This window comes from Cupressus sempervirens, chromosome 9 (genome assembly GCF_028749045.1).
Source record: "Cupressus sempervirens isolate cs-2001-9-10 chromosome 9, ASM2874904v1, whole genome shotgun sequence".
In the NCBI taxonomy this organism is placed as follows: Eukaryota; Viridiplantae; Streptophyta; class Pinopsida; order Cupressales; family Cupressaceae; genus Cupressus; species Cupressus sempervirens.
The window spans coordinates 179,463,713-179,486,071 of NC_143126.1; the positions used below are offsets into that span (position 1 = coordinate 179,463,713).

Here is a 22,359-nt window from a genome sequence, read left to right on the forward strand (position 1 = left end):
TCTTTAGTTCTTGGGTGAATTCTGGCCAAAGGCAAATTCTTACAAAAATAATACATTAACAAAACACAAGATGATATTGCACAATATATTAATGAAGAAAGAGATACAATAGAGAAATATATTTATTCATAGGAAAAAGAAAATTATTGTAATAGAGTATACAATACAACTTCTATAGAATCAAAGAAAGATTGACCCTCAAATGAGTCACAAAATTTTCCTTTATATCTTAGGCATAACTGAGAAGACTTCACTTCAAACCTAAAACTCGACTATTGTCTTCAAGTAGAAGAGAATAGTCACTTCTAATCCAAGAAGGATTTGATTGGATAGATGTTCATATGAAGAAAGTCTAATCTTTGTGTGCAAATCTAGCACTGAAGAGACATAAATGATGACCATAACTTCTCTAGCTGGTAGATGGATTTCCATGGTTCCATGGTAGTAGTAGGAGGAAAATTGCATTTATTAGGCATGGAGAACACCAAAAGAGTGGTTGTAGGCAATCAAGGACTTGTTCACCATCAACAAGTTACTTGATTTCATGTTTGCGACCATGTGAGGTCAGCTGTATCATCAAGCCAAGTATATTCAATAGTCAACTTTTCTATGTGGCCCTATATCCTTAAGCAATATATCACCCCACATAGCTCTCTCTATTATGTTGACCTGTGACTACTCCTATTCATGGCTTTGTAACTCATTTTTGTCACTTTTTTTTTAGCCATGTGAAATGGAAACATCTTCACTTTATGCCTTATCTATGTGTTACAGCCAACTATCATTTTAGTTCATTAACCCATACGACCTTACAATGTCCACTATACTGATTGCTTGCTTCTTCATAGTAGTTTAGAACCTAGCACTTCTTTTTCCTTTGACACTATGATAACCACATTGCCTCTTCACAACCACCAAACATAAATCTTTCTTTAACTGTGTGACATTGTGAACACTACCTTGGGTGACTTCTATCATTTTTTAGTGGCTTCACAACTCAAATTGTCACTGCAACTCAGGCTCATGCAACAGTGTGACTACTATTTCCTTTAACTGTCGAGTGCCCCTTGCAGTCTTGCAACTTAAAAACCTTTCTCATGGCTTAACCATGTGAATATTTGATCAGCTAATTATAATATTTTCCCCCTTTATCAATGCTTCACAACCTAAAATTCCTTAACTATCTTACCACTTGTGATGTTGTGGTACTCGCTTTATCCTTATCATTTCCTTTTGTTCACAGTATCATGGCCTTAAATCTTAATCTTAGTTTTAACCATGTGATGATGAGACAAAGACTTTTCCACTTCACACCATTGATCATAGATTAACCCTAAGTCTATGTGATATCATGACTACAAACTTTTGCACCTTCACAACTTGATCTTGAATGTTAGCCCTAATAGTTGTGGAGTCGCATTGACTATAAACTTGATTGTTTCACATCTTCATAGCCCATTTGATAGTTAGATCTTAAACTAGAGTGATAGGGAAATGAAGGTATTTTCATCATCACAACTTAAGAAATCTAAATCTTATCGATGTAGTAGTAACCATTGAAACATGTCTTCATTTATTGAAAAGATAATCCTTTGAAACTAAGTACATTAATTGTCTCATTTCTTTTTTGTTTTCCTTATTGCTATATCATTTTCTAGCCTTCTACACATAGCGATGACCAAGATCATCATAGCCACATCATTGAATCTCCCTGATCACTCATCATTATAGCTATATTCTTGTGTCAACATATAGCGATAACAAATAATTACCACAACTATAGTGATAGAGCAACTGCACACAGTTTTGACCTATGAACTATCAAGAAAAAAAATGTTCATTCAAAAGCCAACTCATTCGATATGACTCCTCTGACACATGAAATTGCACTTCTCAATTTTGTGCATCTATGAATACCTAAAACTACACAGTTTTTTAGGCCAAAAACTACAGAAATTGCACCATTGAATGCCCAAAAACCATATTACTTATCGCATGGAAGATATCTCTTATCAATTATCTATGATGGGATAAATAGTGACATAAATGTCAACAAGACCCCTAGAAACATATTTTTTCATTGAATGGGTCAAAATCCATCATAGGGTGCCCTATGACCCTTTTCGACCCATTCGAACAAATGTAATATGTCTTAGGAACATATTTTATTGTTTTATGAGTTGAAAGGGGTCATATGGTAGCCTATGCCCCCTTTTGACCCATTAGAATGAATTTAATATGTTCCTAGGGGTCCTAGGACCCCTAGGGACATATATTATCATGGAATAGGTTGAAAGGGGTCATAGGGTAGCCTATTACCCCTTTCAAACTATTAGATGTTAACATGTAAAGGAACCTATGTTAGATCATTGAATGAGTTGAAAAGGGTCATAGGGTACTCTATGACTCATTTCACCCCATTAGAAAAAATTTAATATGTCCCTAGGGACATATGTTATCATGGAATAGATCAAAATGGGTCATAGGATAAACAATGACCTCTTTTGGCCCATTAGATATTAACAAATTAACTCCTAGGCTTCCTAGGACCCTAGGAACATATTTTATTGTTGAATGAGTTGGAAAGGGTCATAGAGTACCCTATGACCCCTTTTTTACCATTATAATGAATTTAATATGTCCCTAGAGGTCTTATGACCCCTAGGTACATGTGTTATCATGGAATAGGTCGAAAGGGGTCATATGGTAACCTATGACCCCTTTTGACCCTATAAACTAATTAGTGTATTCTATAATATAATATAATATATGTAAATATCTTCTAAAATATTATAATATTATATTATACATTTATAATATAATATATTATAATAATATATCTTATAATATATATGTATTAAATACACCAATTTGTAATTAAAAAGAGAAATAAAAGATTACATATTACTGTTGATTAGGAACTTATTTATAAGAAAAAATATGAAAGTTGTATATTACATGGATCATGGAGGAGATAACCTACACCTCTTTTCAACTTTAAATCCATGTCCTCCATATTCATGTGATTCTTTTCGCTTGTTTGGTGGAAAAGTATCAAGTACCCGATATATCATGTACCCAATATTTTACTAATGATTAGTTTTTAAAATAAAGGGACTGTTGTACCCAAATATGAGACATGTTGAAATCCAATTACTTTTTGCATAAGATTTGAAATTTTTGTAGGCAAAAAACAAAATTTGGGGCTCAGACTTTAGTGTATTATTGTACATCTGCATTATCATAGGGGAGATTATTCATTCATTAGTACACGGGTTCTTTTGGTTGGTTGAGAAAGCATCCTTAAGTGATAGATTGGATTATGCTATAGTGAGAGATTCTTTAAAGATGCATTCATTATGTAGCTCTAATTGGAGTAGATGGACCATTTAGACATGAAGACTAGCTTTCTTTCATCCTAGTTTTTTTTCAATGTGGTTGGGATCACTATGAGTTGAATAAGTGGGTGTATATTATCCACATTATCTTAATCCATTATCTCTGATTTCATATTTATAAATGATGACTTGGAAATTTTCATTGAGCATAACCATCTATCAAATCTTCTTCAGCCAGGACAAGTCTTTGCATTGGTTGTGCCACTTAGGAATGATGAGAAATCATATTATTGGTTAGCACATTGTGTAAGACGTAAATAAAATTTTGCACAATTGATTATGTATGATGATGGGTTCACATATTTTATGAGTTCTATTTTTGTTGATGGAACATGGCTAGGAACATACATACTTGGAAGGAATGAAATTCCTGCATTCAAATGCTATGAGAAGCACAAAAATATTCTCATCTATCCATACTTTATTATAGTAGAAAATGTAAATTTGGTGAAGCATCAAGGAAGACCAAAGATTAAAGAAATATTCACTATTGGTAATGTTGATCATGAAACCCTATTAGAGACACTTAAACATAGAGATGACCCTTCAAGAGAACTTCACTAGGTAATACTAATATACAACAACATTTCATATGTTCATTATATGCCTATACTTGAACTTAATATAAAATTCCTATAATATTGGTATTTAGTACAATATTGAATTGTAGGTGCCTTTAATAGTAATAGTGCATAAAGATATAAATATTTTAAAGAGAGGAATGAAGACAATTCTATGATAGTTTAGTCTCTAAGATTTTTTGTAGTTGTGTATATAATATGGTTGTATCAGTGGTATACACTAGGACTTCAATATGCACAACAATGTACATTTCATACCTTTTGTTCCATATACATATTACTTTGTATAGAAAAGATATATTCATATTTCTATCATTGAGTTGTAATTATGATGAAATGCTTGAAATATTGCAAATATGAACTCACTACTTTATTATGCTTTTTCATATGGTTCTCTTATTTGTGTTTTCATATAATATATTTCAATGATAAATCATTATGGTCATCTATGTAACCATTTAGCCTATTAGTCCATATTGGTCAAAGGTCCATCAAAATTGTCAAAGTAGTCAAAGTCATCAAATAACATGCAAGGAGCATAAAAATCATATTCTTAGTGTATCTAATTAGTATTGGAAAAGTTTACAATATTTAAAGTGGAATTTATGTAATAGTGTCACAAATTGCAACTATTGTAAAAATTTTCCAATTGAGCCTAAAGGATGGGGAAGGCATCATTTTGTTAGTGTCATTAGCTTTGGATGGGCTGGTGAACCCTAGTGACATCATGACTCTTTCCACAAAGATCCTAGAACATTCTCAACCACCTCAAACCAAAGCATCTCCAAGTTTTCCTAAGCACATTTAAGAAACAATCTTCTAAGGGTTGTAACTCAGAGCTCATGAGAGCTATGGACAAACTATTAGATGCTACATGACTATGATATCAATGTCTAAAATAATGTCTCTAAGTTTTAGGAGATTTAATTTCATTTGAAATTGGCACAATGATCTCAATTGATGCCAAGTATTCCAATGTTCCTTAATGAATTCGTGCACCACTATGTAACTTTCAAACCATTCATCATGGCATCATTTTGCTACTGTCATTAGCTTTGTATGGATAGGTGAACCCTAGTGACATCACTATTTCATGCACAAAGAGCCTAGAATGTTTGCAACCACCCTAAACCAAAGTGTCTACAAGTTTTTGTAAGTAGTTTTTGGCAGCAATCTTTCTAGGGTCGTAACTTGGAGCTTAGGAGAGCTATTGGAAAATTGTCAAATGCTACAAGATCATGATATCAATGTCTAGAATATCCTCTCTCAATTTTGGGAGGATCATTTTTTTTAAATTGGCACAACAATCTTACTTGATGTCAAATCTTATAGTGTTCCTCAGTGAATTGGTGCACCAATGCACACCTTTGAAATTGTTTGTTGTGGCATCTTTTCTTTAGCTCTAGATGGGTGGATGAACCCTCATGATACCCATATTTTGACCATAGATTCACTAGAACATTCACGAGCACTACACATCAAAGCATCCACAATGTGCACTAAGCACATTTCAGCAACAATCTTCGAGAGTCACAACTCAAAGACCTTTTTTTCTTTCTTTGTTCATTGTGTTCACGGTCAATTGGATGTTGAAAATTTTCAAGGACTTTTCTTAGCTTTTAGCTAGTTTTGCTGAAGGAGGGATTTTTGTTTTGGAGTTGCTTAAATTTTTGGAGGATTTCAATTCCTTTCTCTTATTAGATTTCATAAACCATGTACAAGATTCTAATGAACAAGATTCCATTGAAAAAGGTTCTAATGAACATGATTAAAATAAACAAGATTACATACACCATTCAAATACACGTGTAACAATTCACAATAATATAATAGATATATAAATATGATGCAAATGTATGTTAAAATGTACATCCATATACAAAATATGGTGCATGCCATCAAAATATGACTATGAAATCAAAGTTTATACATAAAATGTGGCATATTCCATATGAAATTATGCCTCAAGGCATCCTTAAAAAACTACTATATCCTAGACTACTAGAGGATTGTCAAAATGGAGCTTCTTCAATGCACTCTCTCAATTCGCTAGATCTTGCGTGAACAAAAAAGACAAAATCCAAGGTAGAACAACTAATTAAACAATTTGTACATACCAAATATAAATCTATTCAAGTGCATGTTAATCAACAATGAAGTGAACTTAATTCTCTCTGCATTTTCCTTCAATGGTTAGGAGTCCTCCCATATATGTCATCAACAAAGCAAGATTCTTACCACCTCTGACATAAACATTTTTGTATGGTTGTTAGATTGATCTACTACTTAACCTAGACCATTTTTAATGGTTATACATAAAAAATTAATAACATAATCAAGAATTCAAATTATAATTTACCTTGGGTGATATCTGATCGACAAATGTCGATTAAGTGAGAAAAGATTCAAAGCCCTACTGATCCCCCTCAATAGCATCAATTATTTCCTACAAGAGTTTAAAATATAGTTGTTACAATCATGATAATCATTTCTTTATAATCTATGAAAGTTAAGATAAGTAAAAAAATAAATAATAAATATACATACTATAGAGATCTTGCTATGAATGGAAATACCTAAGGGTCTATAATGTCGAATCTAGTTCAGTGCATCATCAGAGGCCACCCCATATAAAATAAAAAATGAAATAAAATTTCATTAGTATAAACAACTAAAAAGTATATATAGCTATATATGTATTTAATGACTTTAAAACACATAATTATCTTCTACTTTTCAATTCTTAGTGTTGTAAGCCCCTTACATTGTCCCATACTGACAAGTGAAACTTGGAATAGAAAAGAAAGATGAGATATCATGTAAAATATAATATCAAATAGGAAAGTAATGAATAATAAAATAATACACATCATAGAAGTCTCAAGGCCAAATGAAATGGTTGAAAGTGTGACAACATCCAAATCTCTCATTCTCCTCTATCATTAGCTAGACATAAGGTACATAAGTATGGAGTTGTCAATTTTTTTAAATATAAATATTAATTATAAATTAATAATGGTTTGAGGAATCTTATGTATAGACTTAACATAACAGAAGGAGTCTATGTCTTTACTTTCCCCTCCTCACCTCTAGCAGGAGTTATGTATATCTCCATAGCCATGCATGTTGTGTCATCATCCCCAACCTCAAAGTGAAATTTTGAACTAATGATGGGACCAAGGAAAATATTATTTCACATAACACAAGTATGTACCACACAAACATTTGAGGAACTAGAAGATCTACTAGAACCAGTATCTATTGATAAAAATTATTCAATTGTATATTGTTATTGATGTTACAAAAATGTTATACTCTAACCAAGCACTACCACTTGGAACCATGTTCAAAAGACTCTAGTATCAATTGAGCATAAGTTCAAAAAAAGCAAGTTTAGGAATTCTTGTGTAAACTGGGTCAAGTCGGTTACCAAAAGAGTTCAATGTAAACTAAGTCAAGTCAGTTACCAAGGAACTCAGTGATGAGTGACCCAATTTTAACCGACCTTCAATAGATTAGTTTCATTTATTAGTTGGTTTATGAAAGTTGACTCAGTGGATGTTATTTTTTTATTTGAAAGAGCATTCAAGCCAACTTGAAATTTGGTTTCATATATATGAAAGGTCAAGATGTGGTTCGAAGAACGAGGAAGTGGAGAAGAAGATAAGATGCGAATAAAGAAGGATATATGATTTAGAGCAGTGTATCCAAGGAGTTGCAAAGAATATTTTGATTAGGGAGGATCTAGAGGATAAGCCAAAATAGTGTTCTGAATCTGCAGTTTAGTTGCTTCATCAATCAAATCAACCATTATTACTCTCTAACAATTATAGTAGTGAAGAAATCTCTTAACATAGTTATCTTAATAGTCATTTTGTAAATCCTCTAACCAGGTGGCATTTTTGGACTGAAGTGTCTTAAGGCCTCTAACAAGGCTAATCCTAACAAGGTGATTTAAATCCTTTAATAGGGTTACACCTAACAATGTGTATTGTAACCTTTAACAAGGTTGTCTCCTAATAGGGCTCACTTCAAAAGAGTGAAAAATTGTAACTAGTATTGACATCTAAAGGATTTGGAATTATTTTAGTGGTAACCTATTCACCCCTCCCCTATCATTTACTCCTCTTACATTTCCAACAATTGATATCAGAGATCTTGGTGCTCACATGAAAGGTTTCAAGGACCTGAGATAAAGACCAAGATGTCTTATAGAAGAGAGATTCCTAAGTTGACAGAGATAACTTTAAAGCATGGCAAGATCTCATGAAGCTGCATTTGGGAAACACTAGAGATACAAGCCTAAATTTCCTAGAGAAATAGTATGTGTCACCTCTTGATCATTTGACTGTGGACCAAATAGTAGATAAAAAGAATCACAACAGAGTGATGATTGGCATTGCTTCTCCTCTCAATAATGTTGAATTTTATGAAGTTGAATATTATCCTAGTACTCATGAAATGTGGAACAAGTTGCAAAAGATCTATGGAGAAGATAACAATGTGAGGAGAGCCAAAGAAAAAAATTTAAGAGGCCAGTTTGATTAGATGAGGATGACAGAAGATGAATACATTGAAAATATGGTGAGAGAATCAAAGAAAGTGTCAATGCAACCAAAGCTTCTAGAGGAAAAATTAAGGATGAAATAGTAGTCAAAAAGGTATTAAGAACTCTTCTTCCTATTTATGCAATTAGAGTTTTAGTTATTCAAGAGATAATATGTGATTCCAAAAAGTGATATAATTTTGGATGCACTACTTGGAAGGTTAACAACTTTTGAGTTGGATAACTTTGATAACTATCTTCCTAGATCTCTCAACATACAATCGGAATTCAAAGAAAAACTAACTCTTGGTAGAAAGGGAGGAACCTTTAAAGGAAAATAGTTTGATAGTGAAGAAGATGAATCTGATGAAGACCTTGAAGATGAAGCCCTACTTGCAGGAAGGTTACCAAAAGGCAAAGGTAAATATAATGGTTTACATTATTTATTTTTTTCTTATGAAGAAGTTGGTCACATTGCTGAAAGGTGTCCAAACAAGGAAAGTAAAGATGATAGAAAATCCAACAAGTTCAAATGAAAGAAAGAGTTCAAAAGCTACAAAGCTACAAAGAAAGAGGTAAGAAATATTGTTATATTGCTAAAGATTTTGATAGTGGTGATAAAGATGAAATGGTATATATTGCTATTAAAGATGAGTCAGATAAAAAGAAGGCACTTACTTCTCATGTTAGCAAGAATGACACATAGATAATAGATAGTGGGCGTTCTCATCACATGACTAGTGATAAAACTAAGTTTGAACACTTTGAGCACTATGATGGTGGAAATGTTAAATTTGGAAACAATGAACTATATTATATGAAGGGAAAAGGTTGGATTGCATTGACTGATGAAATCAAATGTAATAATGTCTATAGGGTTGAAGGATCGAGACATATTCTTCTAAGTGTGGCATAGCTAAACAACATTGGATTCAAGGTAGAACTCATAAATGGGAAGGCCATGCTTCTAGATGGTAAAGGAAACCAAGTTGGAACCAACAATCAAAGAAAATGTAATTTGTTATACCTAGACTTCACTCAAACTACATGTTTGCTAGCTCAAATGGAGGAACCTGAGTTGTAGTTAATGCAACCTAAGTTGTAGCTAGAGGAACATGAGTTGGAGACAATTTGAACCAAGTCTCCAACAAAGGAACACAAGTCATAGAAAATGGGAATTGAGTCTCAAATAGAGGAAGTTGATTTGTAGTCAGAGGAGATATTAAAGACATTTGGAATGGAAGATTTCAAACTGACTGGAACACTTGGGTAAAAGCACAAACCTGTGTCACCCTTTTACAAAGGAAAAGGCTAACAAAAGTGTAGTTGTTCACATTCAGTAACATAAAACTGGTATTATTATTTATAATTTTGAAATAAATTAAACTAATGAGAAATGGATAAATTTAAGGATTATAATTTTTAATAATTATTTGAAATAAGAAATTATATTTATTTTTATTTTCTAAAGATAAATTTTATTTGCTAAAAAATGTTGGAAATTAGGGGTTTGGTTCCCACCACAAAACTATATGGAAATAAACTTATTTTCCTTTTATATTAGATTATTTTATCAATAATATATGAAGCTAGAACAATAAAAAAAATTAAAATGGGCTTTAGACCTATATTTTCTCTTTTTTAATGATTCAAATTTCAACTTATTCAAATCGATAGTTTTCATCTCCCAGCACATTTTTCAAAATAAATCTATTCCAACCAAAAGAAAAATTATAGATTCTAAAAGAGGACTCTCTCCTCTAGAACTTCATATAATTTTTTTTTAAATTATATTATTTAATTTTTTTTCTTTCTCAAAATTGACATCTTCTTGAGTGTTAAAATATGTACTTGTAGAATTTTTTAATTACAGTATACTATATCTAATTAAAATAGTATGAACTCTATATGAGAATATTCTTGACTTTGAGCTCTATAAAATGGTGTTTATATGTTATTCAAAAAATATCATAATAGATAGTAAGAGTTATTGAAATGTCTTTTTTTTGAAATAATTGTATTTTTTTAGTAATTGGATACAAACTAGTATAAAACATGCATTCAATAGACATTTCCAATTGGAAAAGTGTGAGACCATATATAACTTAGCTAGACTAATTTTATCAATGATCATATGTTTGAAAAAAATATCGTTTAGATAAAAATACTCAAATTCAGTCATTCTGATACATCAGCCTGAAAGGTGACACAACTTTGTACTTTTACCCACCTATGCCTATTAGACATAAGCTATCTAAGAATGGCATACCTATATATCTATGATAGAGAAAATTCAGTATGTTGTTCATACAAGACCTGATATTACATTAGTAGTTGGTATATTTGCAAGATTCTCTACAAATCCTAGAGAAAATCATATGATGGCAATCAAAAGAATCATGAGATATACATTAATCTTAGATTGGTTTCGACAAGGCAGTGACAAAACACTTAGTCATTATCTATCAATATTTTAGTTTAAGTCGAGTCATCAGAGTGAGCTAAGAAATTAGTGTGAGCTGAGAAATTAGTGTGATCTTAGTGATCAAAGCATGTCGACCATCAGTTGTCAGACAATACATGTCGAGTAGATAGTATGTGTTGAGTCACTCATAAGCCGAACATACTATATATTCCAATTGATTTAAGAGCCAATTAAATAGTGTATGTTGAGCCATTTAGAAGCTGAGCTACAACATTGAGAACGTAATGATGGTCGAGTATCAAAGCCTTCAGATGTCGAGTGAACAATTTTGGACATAGTTTTTTATAATGGCACAAACTTCTATTCAGACCATTTTTGGGCTGACATAATGATTTTTTTAAGATTCCAGAAGATATGTATGGAGGTATATTAGGAATCCCTATGCAGTACATAAAATCAATCAAATTAAGGGATGTTCTAAGTAGCAATATGAATCAACCTCAATCGTTGATTCTTACCAATCCCTAGTCCACCTATATTTACTTAACGAGGTAAACCCTAATGAGTTTGTAATGCATGGAATGAGACGAATGCTAAGTGTAGAGAGATCATTCATGGTGGCTATGCAAGTTGTGACAATGATCTGAATTATAGAATTAGTTAGACAGAACAAAGGAAAGTAGAGAGAGGACAGAGGAGACATAAATGATTAGAAAGATCAAGGATTCATCATGAAAGAGAAGATTAACATCTAGCAATAGTGTGCTAATCGAAGGATCTTGGTGCTAAATCATTTTAATAGGTGATAAAGAGAAAATCTCCTAACAGAGTAGTCTTAATAGACTTGTGTAAATCTCTCAACTGAGAGATTTCTTTATTCTAAGTTTAAGTCCTCTAAAAAGACACACTTTTAATAAGGTGTTGAAATTCTTTAATAGGTTGAGACCTAATAGTCTTTGTAAGCCTTTAATAGGGTAGATCATAGTTTATGGTCAAACTTATTGTAACCATAATTGGCTACACTTTATAGTTGTAGTAGTGAAGATTTTTGGGTATCATCCCCACACCAACTTTACCTTCTCATTGGAGGGTTCCTACGTAACAAATTTATTATGTCATGTGTTATTTGTTTCATGCTATGGATGAACATGTGTATTTAGCTATTCAATTTACATGTTAAATTGTGAGATGGACATGCGATGAATGTTTTATGGTTAAAGTTTTGAAGTGTTGATTCAATGCCACCCCCCCATCAATGTTTACTTTCCCATAGTTATTTCAACAATCTCTAAAAGGAACTCAAGTCTATGGTCTATGGCCTATGGTCTATCATCTATCATCTATGGTCTATGGTACAAGAAAGGAGGAAACTTTGAGTTAAAATCCTTTAGTGATGTTGATTGGGATGGAAGTATTGATGACAAGAAGAGCACTTGTGGAGGAGCATTATTTCTTAGAAAGAGGTTAGTATCTTGGACAAGCAAAAAGAAGAATTGCATCTCTCTATTTATAGTAGAAGAAAAATATGTTGATGCAACAATTAATTGCTCCAACATAATGTGGATCAAGAAATTATTATTAGGAATGAAGGAAGAAATCAAGGATTTAGTTCTTATCTATTGTGATAACAAAAGTGCAATCAATATATCTAAAAATCCAGTGATGCACACCAAGACAAAACACATTGTAATTAAGTATCATTTTCTAAGAGAATTAGTTCAAGATAAAGATGTTAGATTAGAATATGTTAACACAAAGAAGTAGGTTGCTGACATATTTACCAAACCATTACCTAAGGATGCATTTTTGTATCTAAGAGGAAAGCTAGGGGTCATTCCCCTATGTGATGCTTAGTAGAGTAAATATTAGTGATGCATCAACCAAACTACTTTGAAGATCTATCAAGTTGATGCAAAGAAGTTAGAGCTCATTGCATATAAATTAGTACATCAGGTACATTATAAAATCACTGTGCCATTTCTTTAGCATTTGATGTCAAAGGTAGAGAAAATCATGTCATAAATTCAATAAGGGAGAGATTACTTAGGGGGAGTAACATGCAAGAGGGAGAGCTTGATCTAATAGAGTTAGAAGGTAAGTTGGTAGAGGGAGAACCTCAGAGGAAGTTCTCATGGATGGATGAAGAATCGGAATGAAACTAAGGATATAATAAAATTTTACAAATCATTTTGATTACTCTAAGTTTTCTTTTTTTAATGACATGTTGTGCTTCCATCAATGCCAAAGAGGGAGATTGTTGATAACAATTATTCAATTATATATTTTCATTGATTTTACACAAATGTTATACTCTAACTGAGCACTACCAGTTGGAACCAATTTAGAAGACTCCAATATCAACTGAGCATAAGTTTAGAAGAATAAATTTTAGGAATTCTTGTGTAAACTAAGTTAGGTCAATTACTAAAGGAGTTTAGTGTAAACTAAGTTAGGTCAATTACCAAGGAACCCAGTGCTAACCAAGTGACCAGTTTTAGATGACCTTCAATAGATGAGTTTCATTTATTGGTTTGTTTATGCAAGCTGACTCAGTGGATGTTTTAGATTAAGGTAAAAACAAGTTTTGAAGGGCCCCTGAAACCCTTTAACAGTAAAGAAAAAGATAAGCCATGAAGCACAACCAGGTTTTACAAGGACCTGAAACCTGCAATTTCAATAGTAGCAAAATCAGGTTTTACAGGGACCTGAAACCACAAAAAAGGACCATAAATCAAACCCAAGTTTTACAAGGACTTGGAACCTAGTTTTAACAATAGATAAATACTAGATGAAAAAACCAAAAAAAAGTGACCAATAATTAGGACTAGAACTAATGACTAGGACGAGTACTAAAAATAGAGACCAAAAACCAGAGACATTAGAAGCTGCTATTGTAGCTCTTTTATCATTTTGACCACCTCTTTACTGATCTTTGTAGTGCCTTGAATGGTATCAATAGTCGAACCACCAATAGCCTCCACTGCCCTTTTCTTGGAGCTCTGCCTAGTTATTTTACTTGGTCCCCCTAGAGACATAATTTCTTCATTGGTACGCTTCCCTAAACTTGTAGTAGCAACAAAGATATTGGAAGTTACTTGCTCCATCTTATTGCCACTTTCCTTGATTAGCAGCCGAAGATTTGTTCATATTGCTTTAGTTTGTCCAGTTTATTACCCACTTGCACTTCTGACTTAGTGGATGTTATTTTTTTATTTGTAAAGGGAATTCAAGTCGTCTTGACATTGGGTTTCATATATATGAAAGGTCAAGATGTGGATTGAAGAATGAGAAAGTGGAGAAGAAGATAATATGTGAATAAAGAAAGATATCTGATTTATAGCATAGTATTCAAGGAGCTGCAAAGAATACTCTGATTACGGAGCTCCATAGGATAAGCTAGAACAGTGATCTAAATCTACAATTCAGATGCTTCATCAATTAGGTTAATCATTGTTACTTTCTAACAATTGTAGCAGTGAAGAAATCCCTTAATAGAGTTGACTTAACAGTCATTTTGTAAATCCTCTAACCAGGTGGCATTTCTAGACTAAAGTGTCATAAGACCTCTAACAAGGTCACTCCTAATAGGGTGGTTTAAATCTTTTATAGGGTCACACCTAATAGTGTTCTTTATAACCTTTAATAGGGTTGACTCCTAATAGGGCTCACTTCAAAAGAGTGACAATTTGTAACTTGTTGCATTGGTTATTTTGCCAAATCAGACTTTCAAGTTAAATCTTGTTGTCTCATGTGTTCATGTTATTTTCTTATTGCTTTATCATTCTACAATTAAGTTGCTAAAGGTTAATACACATCATTAACTTAAGAGTTCTTTGTTAACCAAGTTACATTGAATATCTAGTTCTAAATAGTTGCACAAGTTAAAAGAAAGTTTGTATTGACATCTAAGGGATTTGGAATTCTTTTACTAGTAATTGATTCACCCCTCCCCTCTCATTTACTTCTCTTATATTTCCAATATTGTCATCATCATGAGGAGGCAACAATGACCTAGTCTGGCTGATGCAGGAGCATCTTGCATGGAAAAAAAAAATTGAAAAAAAAAAAAAAAAAAAATCTGGAGGAGAGAGAAAGTGACGAAAATTAGAGGAGAAATAATAAAAAAATAAAAAGGAGAAAAGAAAGGAAAAGAGGATTTTTATTTTCGAGGTGCATAGGTGGCATCTTAGAAGCTTGTGGAAAGTTTCTTAAATCTTGCATTTAATATTTGTTGTGATCCATAAAGGAAATGTAATTTTCTAATTGGGCCACATGGTGGTGCTTAGTTGTAATTCTAGAAGGTTATAGAAGGTTGTGGATATTGTGTAGAGGAATTCTAGAAGGTTGTGGATAAGCCATGCATGGGGTGGTAAGTGCCTATTTAAGCAAGGCATATGAGCATTTCTAATAAAGTTTGAGAAGTAAAAGCTAGAAGGCGTGAAGACTTCAAGGTGTGAAAACTCTAAAGGTGTAGCTCTTCAAGTAGAAGTTATTGGTGAAGCTCTTGGTGTGAAGACTCTTATTTAGGATTTCTCTTATGTTGAAGAAGACATATCATCTTGTGGGTGTTGTAAGGAATTTTCAAGTATAATAAAATTATTTGTGAAGCATTTTTTTTTTTCTTGGTCTCTATATTGTTGCATTCTTGGTTGTGAGTTGTTAAAGTGGTGTGGCCCTCTATCAAGTGGTATCATAGTGTATCTTCATCAAGTGGTATCAAAGTCATACCTCTATCAAGTGGTATCAGAGCAGGAGATCCTGAGTGTACAAGCAGATCGCCGAAGTGTGAGGCAGTTTGTACCAGGACCTTGGTTGGGTGAAGTTTATTAGAGTGGGAGTTCCTCAGCATGTAAACAGATCGCCGAAGCTGAGGCAGAGGACATGCAGATTGATTGATGGATGCAAAGATGGAAGATTGAACTTGTTGAGGCATGATTGTGGAGAGCTGGTGGATTGCAAATCTATTGTCCTAGACTTGTGATGTGGTTCCTGATTGTTCGTGCGAGGTGGCAGGTTGCGATCTGACTTGCAAACAATTTGGTTGTCACAAGGAGCGTGGGAAGGATTTGTTGTAAAGGGTTTACGAAGATCTTGGGAGATGGCTCCAAGAGGATTGGACCCTAAGATGATTGCCAAAATCCATGATATAGTGGAGAGGAATTTTTCTAAGATGTTTGCTCGATTGGATGCTAAAGCTAAGAAGGTCAAGGTGGAAGAGGATGGTTTTGCTGATCAGTTTGTGGAGCCTGATGCAGAACCTGCAGAGCAGATAGAGGTTGTTGCTGAAGATATTCCTAATGTTGTTGATGTTGGGACAGAGGTTGGTTTTCATGATCAATTGGTTGAGTCTGACATGGAGATTGTGGAGCACTCAGCCATGGATGATCCAGTTGTTGGTGGTAACTTGTATCTTGCAGAATATCTTGTTGTGAGCAATGAGGTTGCTGGTGTTGAGAGTTTGGCATGTGTTGATGGAGATCTACATGTGGCTATTGATGTGGGGTTTGTTGTTATGGGTGTGAATTCACTAGTTGCTGATGTGAATGAGGGTTTGTTGATGAAGAATTATGTTCAGTTTGTTTCTGGGAGTGAGCACGCTGATTGGATGGTTGAGATTCTGGTGTTTGATAGAGTGATGCAAATGTGGAAGATTTGTATGGTGGTTTTCTTGTCTCTATTGAGGTGGAAACCTTTGGTGAAGATGAAGATGGTGGTAGATATTTCTTTTGGCATCAAAGTGTGGGACACACTTTTCTATTTACCGGGGGAGTCTGATGCAGGAGCATCTTGCATGGAAAAAAAAAATTGAAAAAAAAAAAAAAAAAAAATCTGGAGGAGAGAGAAAGTGACGAAAATTAGAGGAGAAATAATAAAAAAATAAAAAGGAGAAAAGAAAGGAAAAGAGGATTTTTATTTTCGAGGTGCATAGGTGGCATCTTAGAAGCTTGTGGAAAGTTTCTTAAATCTTGCATTTAATATTTGTTGTGATCCATAAAGGAAATGTAATTTTCTAATTGGGCCACATGGTGGTGCTTAGTTGTAATTCTAGAAGGTTATAGAAGGTTGTGGATATTGTGTAGAGGAATTCTAGAAGGTTGTGGATAAGCCATGCATGGGGTGGTAAGTGCCTATTTAAGCAAGGCATATGAGCATTTCTAATAAAGTTTGAGAAGTAAAAGCTAGAAGGCGTGAAGACTTCAAGGTGTGAAAACTCTAAAGGTGTAGCTCTTCAAGTAGAAGTTATTGGTGAAGCTCTTGGTGTGAAGACTCTTATTTAGGATTTCTCTTATGTTGAAGAAGACATATCATCTTGTGGGTGTTGTAAGGAATTTTCAAGTATAATAAAATTATTTGTGAAGCATTTTTTTTTTTCTTGGTCTCTATATTGTTGCATTCTTGGTTGTGAGTTGTTAGAGTGGTGTGGCCCTCTATCAAGTGGTATCAGAGCGTATCTTCATCAAGTGGTATCAAAGTCATACCTCTATCACTGGCTGACTAGTAGACTACTCAAATGATGAATGTCTCTAATAGACTTGGCACTAGCCTTGATGATGACATTAGGATGTTGCACTAGAGGAGGGGTAATATCAAGGGTAACATATGTTATGGTTTTATTCTACTTGGCCCTAGGTCTATCCCATAGAGCTCCACCTCCTGTGCCCATGTTAGGCCTCATGCTCCAATAATTAACTTTAAGCCATTTAACAAACTTAGCATATAATTTTCTCACTAAATAGAAGGGCGCCTCCAAATTATTGTGTGGTGGTTTGTCAAAACCCATCCACCAACAATCCCAAAAATGAGTTCTAATGGCCTCATTAGTGCACTATTCAATTGACAATTTGGGTTTCATAGGGTCAACTTTTTTACCAATTTTGGGTTGGGCAAATAGGTCGGGTGTATTCCTTTTTAGTAATATTAAAGGTTGCAACCCCATCATCAAATTGGTGGTACATTTCATCATGCCAACAAAGAGCTGCATCATGTTGCTTGGTAAGGGTTTCATTATTGGCCACAATAGTATTAAGGGTGGCTAGCATGGGAGATAATGCAAGGATAGTGTTGTATGCATGTTACACAATCCTCAACTGATTGGTGTTTTCTTGAATTAAATCTTTAATTTGGGGAGGGTTTTGTGGGGGGGTAATCGTTGTTGAGGATCATTGTTTGGGGGGATCACTTGTAGGTCAGTTAGCATTTAGCATGTATGTTTATAATGCAAATTTAAACTTAGAATTACAATTTGAGTGAATAGTTTATAAAATCAAACTAAAAATTCCACTTTCATTACCAAAACATAAATTCAAAAAAAATGAATTAAATAAATTGAAAAGTAATAAAAATTAAACTTACTTATTGTTAGATGCAAAGTGGAGTGGAAATTTGGCAAGATTTTATCGTATACTCGAATCATTTTCTTATAGCCAATGGTGTAGGTCATTGCTTTCAAAAGAAATGTGCCAAACAATGTTCAGATTTGTTTTTAAACCTATGTTTAGGTATCGAGTATCCAATATATTGGATACATAATAAACTTTGGTAGTTTCTTTTTTGCATTGGTATTAGGATTGGGGGGGGTGGAGATTCATAACGAATTTCAAATCACTTTCAAACATTTCCAGACTAGTATTTTTTCACATCTTCAATTTTTGGCCCACCATGATCTTGCACATACTTGTGGGTTAAAGTACTAAGGACTAACTTGATTGAGGTGATCATATCATAACACAAACACACAAACACACACACACACACACACACACACACACACACACACACACACACACACACACACACACACATTTTTAAAAAAAAGAGACTTCATTTAAAGGATCTTGTTGAGTAGTATATGTGTGAAAATAAAGGGTCTTATGGGCCATTAGAGAAGGATGCATCAAAGGACACTACAATAATTGTTGAGTGATGTAAGAGAAAAAAAAGAGCTACTAATGTCATTTCTATCTAATTGAGTTTTACCTTTGTCATTAGCATAAGCTAATTCAAGAATGACGAAAAAGGAAAGGGTTGAATTGTGTAAGATATATGTTGTACTAGAGGTGAAGAGTGAGGAAATAACCAGAGGAGTGAGATAATGACGCCCTTTGTTGAAGGGCAGTTTGTGGAAGGGATAAATAGGCATGACTACATTTAGAGGACTATAAGATCAATAAAGGGATATGTTTTTTTAATTTAAAGATGCTATTGTTCATAATCTTGTTTAGGTCTAGAGAAATACTTTTTGTTATCATCTAATAGAAACAAATAATCAAGACAAAAACAAGAAGGAATCAAAAAAAAATTTAGACTCGTGAAATACATGAAATAAGCTAAAATTAATATTTAATTTTAGATATCATATCTTTAAAATATATAAATGCGAGTTACACACTTTTCATCTTTGCAAATATAAGATTTACACTTTGAGTATGATCCCAAACATTGATGCGAAAAATTTGCAAGCAATCTTAGCCTAGAAATACAACTGCACATAAAGTATAAGATTAAAAATAATAATAATAACTAGAAACTATATATATACAATTTTAAAGAGAATTTTAATAACCTTGGACTCAAGTTTAAATGCATGACATAAACTTTAAAAATTATTTAAAATTTAAAATTAATTAAAAATAAAATAAGTGTGCAAATTCTCTAACTATTCTTTCATCCTTATGATAGATCATGTAATATGATTTGAAAAAACATTGCCTTACCCAAGATTTAATTTAAAAATATCTCAATAGTAACATTATGAACTATAGAAACTACATGATTATTAAAAATAAAATAATTAAGTTAATATAAAACATATCTTTAAAAAAAATTATATAATATATAGTTTTCATCTTTACCAATATAAAATGTAGAAACTAAATTTGAAGTAAAAAACATCACAATAATTGCCCATGTCGATATTTTGCAGCATATTGGACGATATAGGTCTATTCCGGCAGGCGACGCTGTAAATGATGTACGAGGGTCCAAATCATGGACAGTGGAACTATTACTATTTACTATTTTACTATTTGCTGTCTTTGCGCCGCCCCCAAATGACGAAGCAAGTTGCCATGTGTAAGCTACACACAAATTTCACCATCTTTCTCCTCTTTTCTACGCCCAGGCCGTTTGGTGCCATGCTTCCTGAGCCACATGTTTTTCAATATATTAGCGGATTGAGGGACTTCATGAATCCTACAGCAACGTCAGTCATTTGAGAAGCTCCACATCTTAGTAATTGCAATGGCTTCCCCAAGTGAAAGTGACAGACCAAGCGAGGCTCATTCGGATGAATTAAGAGGAGAGAGAGAGAAGTTGAAATACAGAGGCGTGCGCCGTCGGAGTTGGGGAAAATGGGTATCTGAAATTAGAGAGCCGAAGAAGAAGAGCAGAATATGGCTTGGGTCATATGACAGCCCTCACAAAGCCGCTAGGGCTTACGATGCAGCGGCTCTCTGCTTGAAAGGCGAATCGACTGCGCTCAATTTCCCTCAATTTGCACACACTCTGCCTCACCCCTCTCAATCTCAGCCCCGCGACATCCAGTCCGCTGCTTCAAAAGCTGGGCACTCATTCGATGCAAAGACTACGCATTTGCTTTCTCCCCCCTCTTCACAATGTTCTTCAGATCCCCCTGAAGAAGAAGAAATTCATGACACAGAAATTTGCCGTCAATCGAGAAATGGGGAAACAGAGCAGACGGATATAATGCAGTCGTTAATGGGCCAAGTGTGTTCGTGGGAGGAGTCGCCCAACATGTTGCAAAATATGGCGGAGGGTCTTCTTCTCACGCCCCCTCGAATGGATGAAATATATTACCAGGAAGAGGAGGAGGAGAGCTTATCACTCCAGCCGCTTTACTCCCTCTGGAATTATTAAGAGTAGCGAAATCGATTGTATAGAGACCCTCTAATTTCTATATTTGGTTATATTACTAACTGCTAATGTAAGGAATAAATAGGCTAATGCATTCGGCTCCTATAAATAGTTATATTATGCTTAATTAGGGAGATTTCCCTATTTGATAATTTTGTTTTTTTTATGGAATATTTGTACCTATTCTATATGGGAGTACATTCATCGGGCTAAATTTGTGGGGCACAATTCAGGCTTCAATATCGAAGTCATGCACTTAACCAGACTTGATCTTTAGTGAACTCTTTAAAATCTTATTTGATAATTTATACAAGAACACGGCCACTAAATTGAACTCTTTTTAATCATATATTTTCATTCTTTTTAATGTTCATTAAGAAAAATCAGCATGTTAGTCTAGTGATCTGGAAATTCAATTTAATTGTAGATTATGTACAATGTACCAATAATATGGAGTCCATAGTCTACCACGACAATCGAAATTGGGAAAGATAAAGAGTTATGGTGGGAAGTAAGAGAAGGATGCATACGATTGTAAGAGATCAGAAAAGTAAACAAAATACCTTGTGTTAAATTTTAAAAATGAATGGCACGCGTTGAAGAACAATATTTTAAAATTTCAATTAATATAAATAGTCATAAATCATGTCTAAGAGAATTGTAAGTATAAACATCACATTGAATATCATATCAGATATTTCAACGGGCTGGTATCATTAAATACGTACGTATAAATCTGTCTTTCTAATTTTAGCCACATTTGGGTTTAAAGTGTTCTACTCCCGCGTAGATAAAACAGGATGCAGTATAAAATCTTACAAAACCCTTCACATGACCTTCGACTTTGTGAGAGAGAGTGTGCAAAAGGAAACATTATATTATTATTACCTCCATCGCTTTCGTTTTCGTGGAATGGGCGGCCCAAGAGAAGATTTTAATGACACTTTATTTACTGAGCTCACCTACGGACAAAGTATACGATTTAATGACACGTTATTTAAGGAAATTGTCGGCCGAATATGATGATTTTTAATATACGACGAAAATGCATAGTCATATACAGTTGATTATTTTGAGATCGATGCAAAATACGAAACATTTGTAGTGCGTGGTTGGAATCGACCATTTTCCACCTTTGAGCAATTAAAAATTAAAAAATTGGTATGATTACAATTGTTACTAAGGTAAGGAATATAAATAAAGACTATACATGGTTAAATGATGTCGTTTGTAAAAGATATTTTGTTTGCAAAAGATATTTTGACTTTCATCTACTTGTCAATGCTTTTAATCGTTTTGTAATTCTTAAATCTTTATTCCAATTTTTTTTTTTAAATGTTGAACTTTTCATTTTGAATATTTAACTTAGCGATCAAATGAGCTCTGACTACTCAATTAAAGAATTATTTTTGGTTTATATTAGATTAGATATAATTGAAAGTACCATATTAAAAATATTATAATAATATGATAAATAATACAAATATTATGTCAAAATATAGTGTCAATATGTTATTTAATTATGATAACAACGAA

At 33.4% G+C, this 22,359-nt stretch overlaps 1 protein-coding gene across 1 annotated transcript; it reads left to right on the top strand.

The window, feature by feature from the left end:
• The first annotated feature begins 20,043 nt into the window (after positions 1-20,043).
• Positions 20,044-20,975, top strand: LOC149538063 (ethylene-responsive transcription factor ERF024-like). Its single transcript, XM_089802304.1, has one exon. It carries the CDS (start codon positions 20,191-20,193, stop codon positions 20,824-20,826), a length of 636 nt encoding a protein of 211 aa, XP_089658430.1. The 5' UTR covers positions 20,044-20,190; the 3' UTR covers positions 20,827-20,975.
• Positions 20,976-22,359: the final 1,384 nt, after the last annotated feature.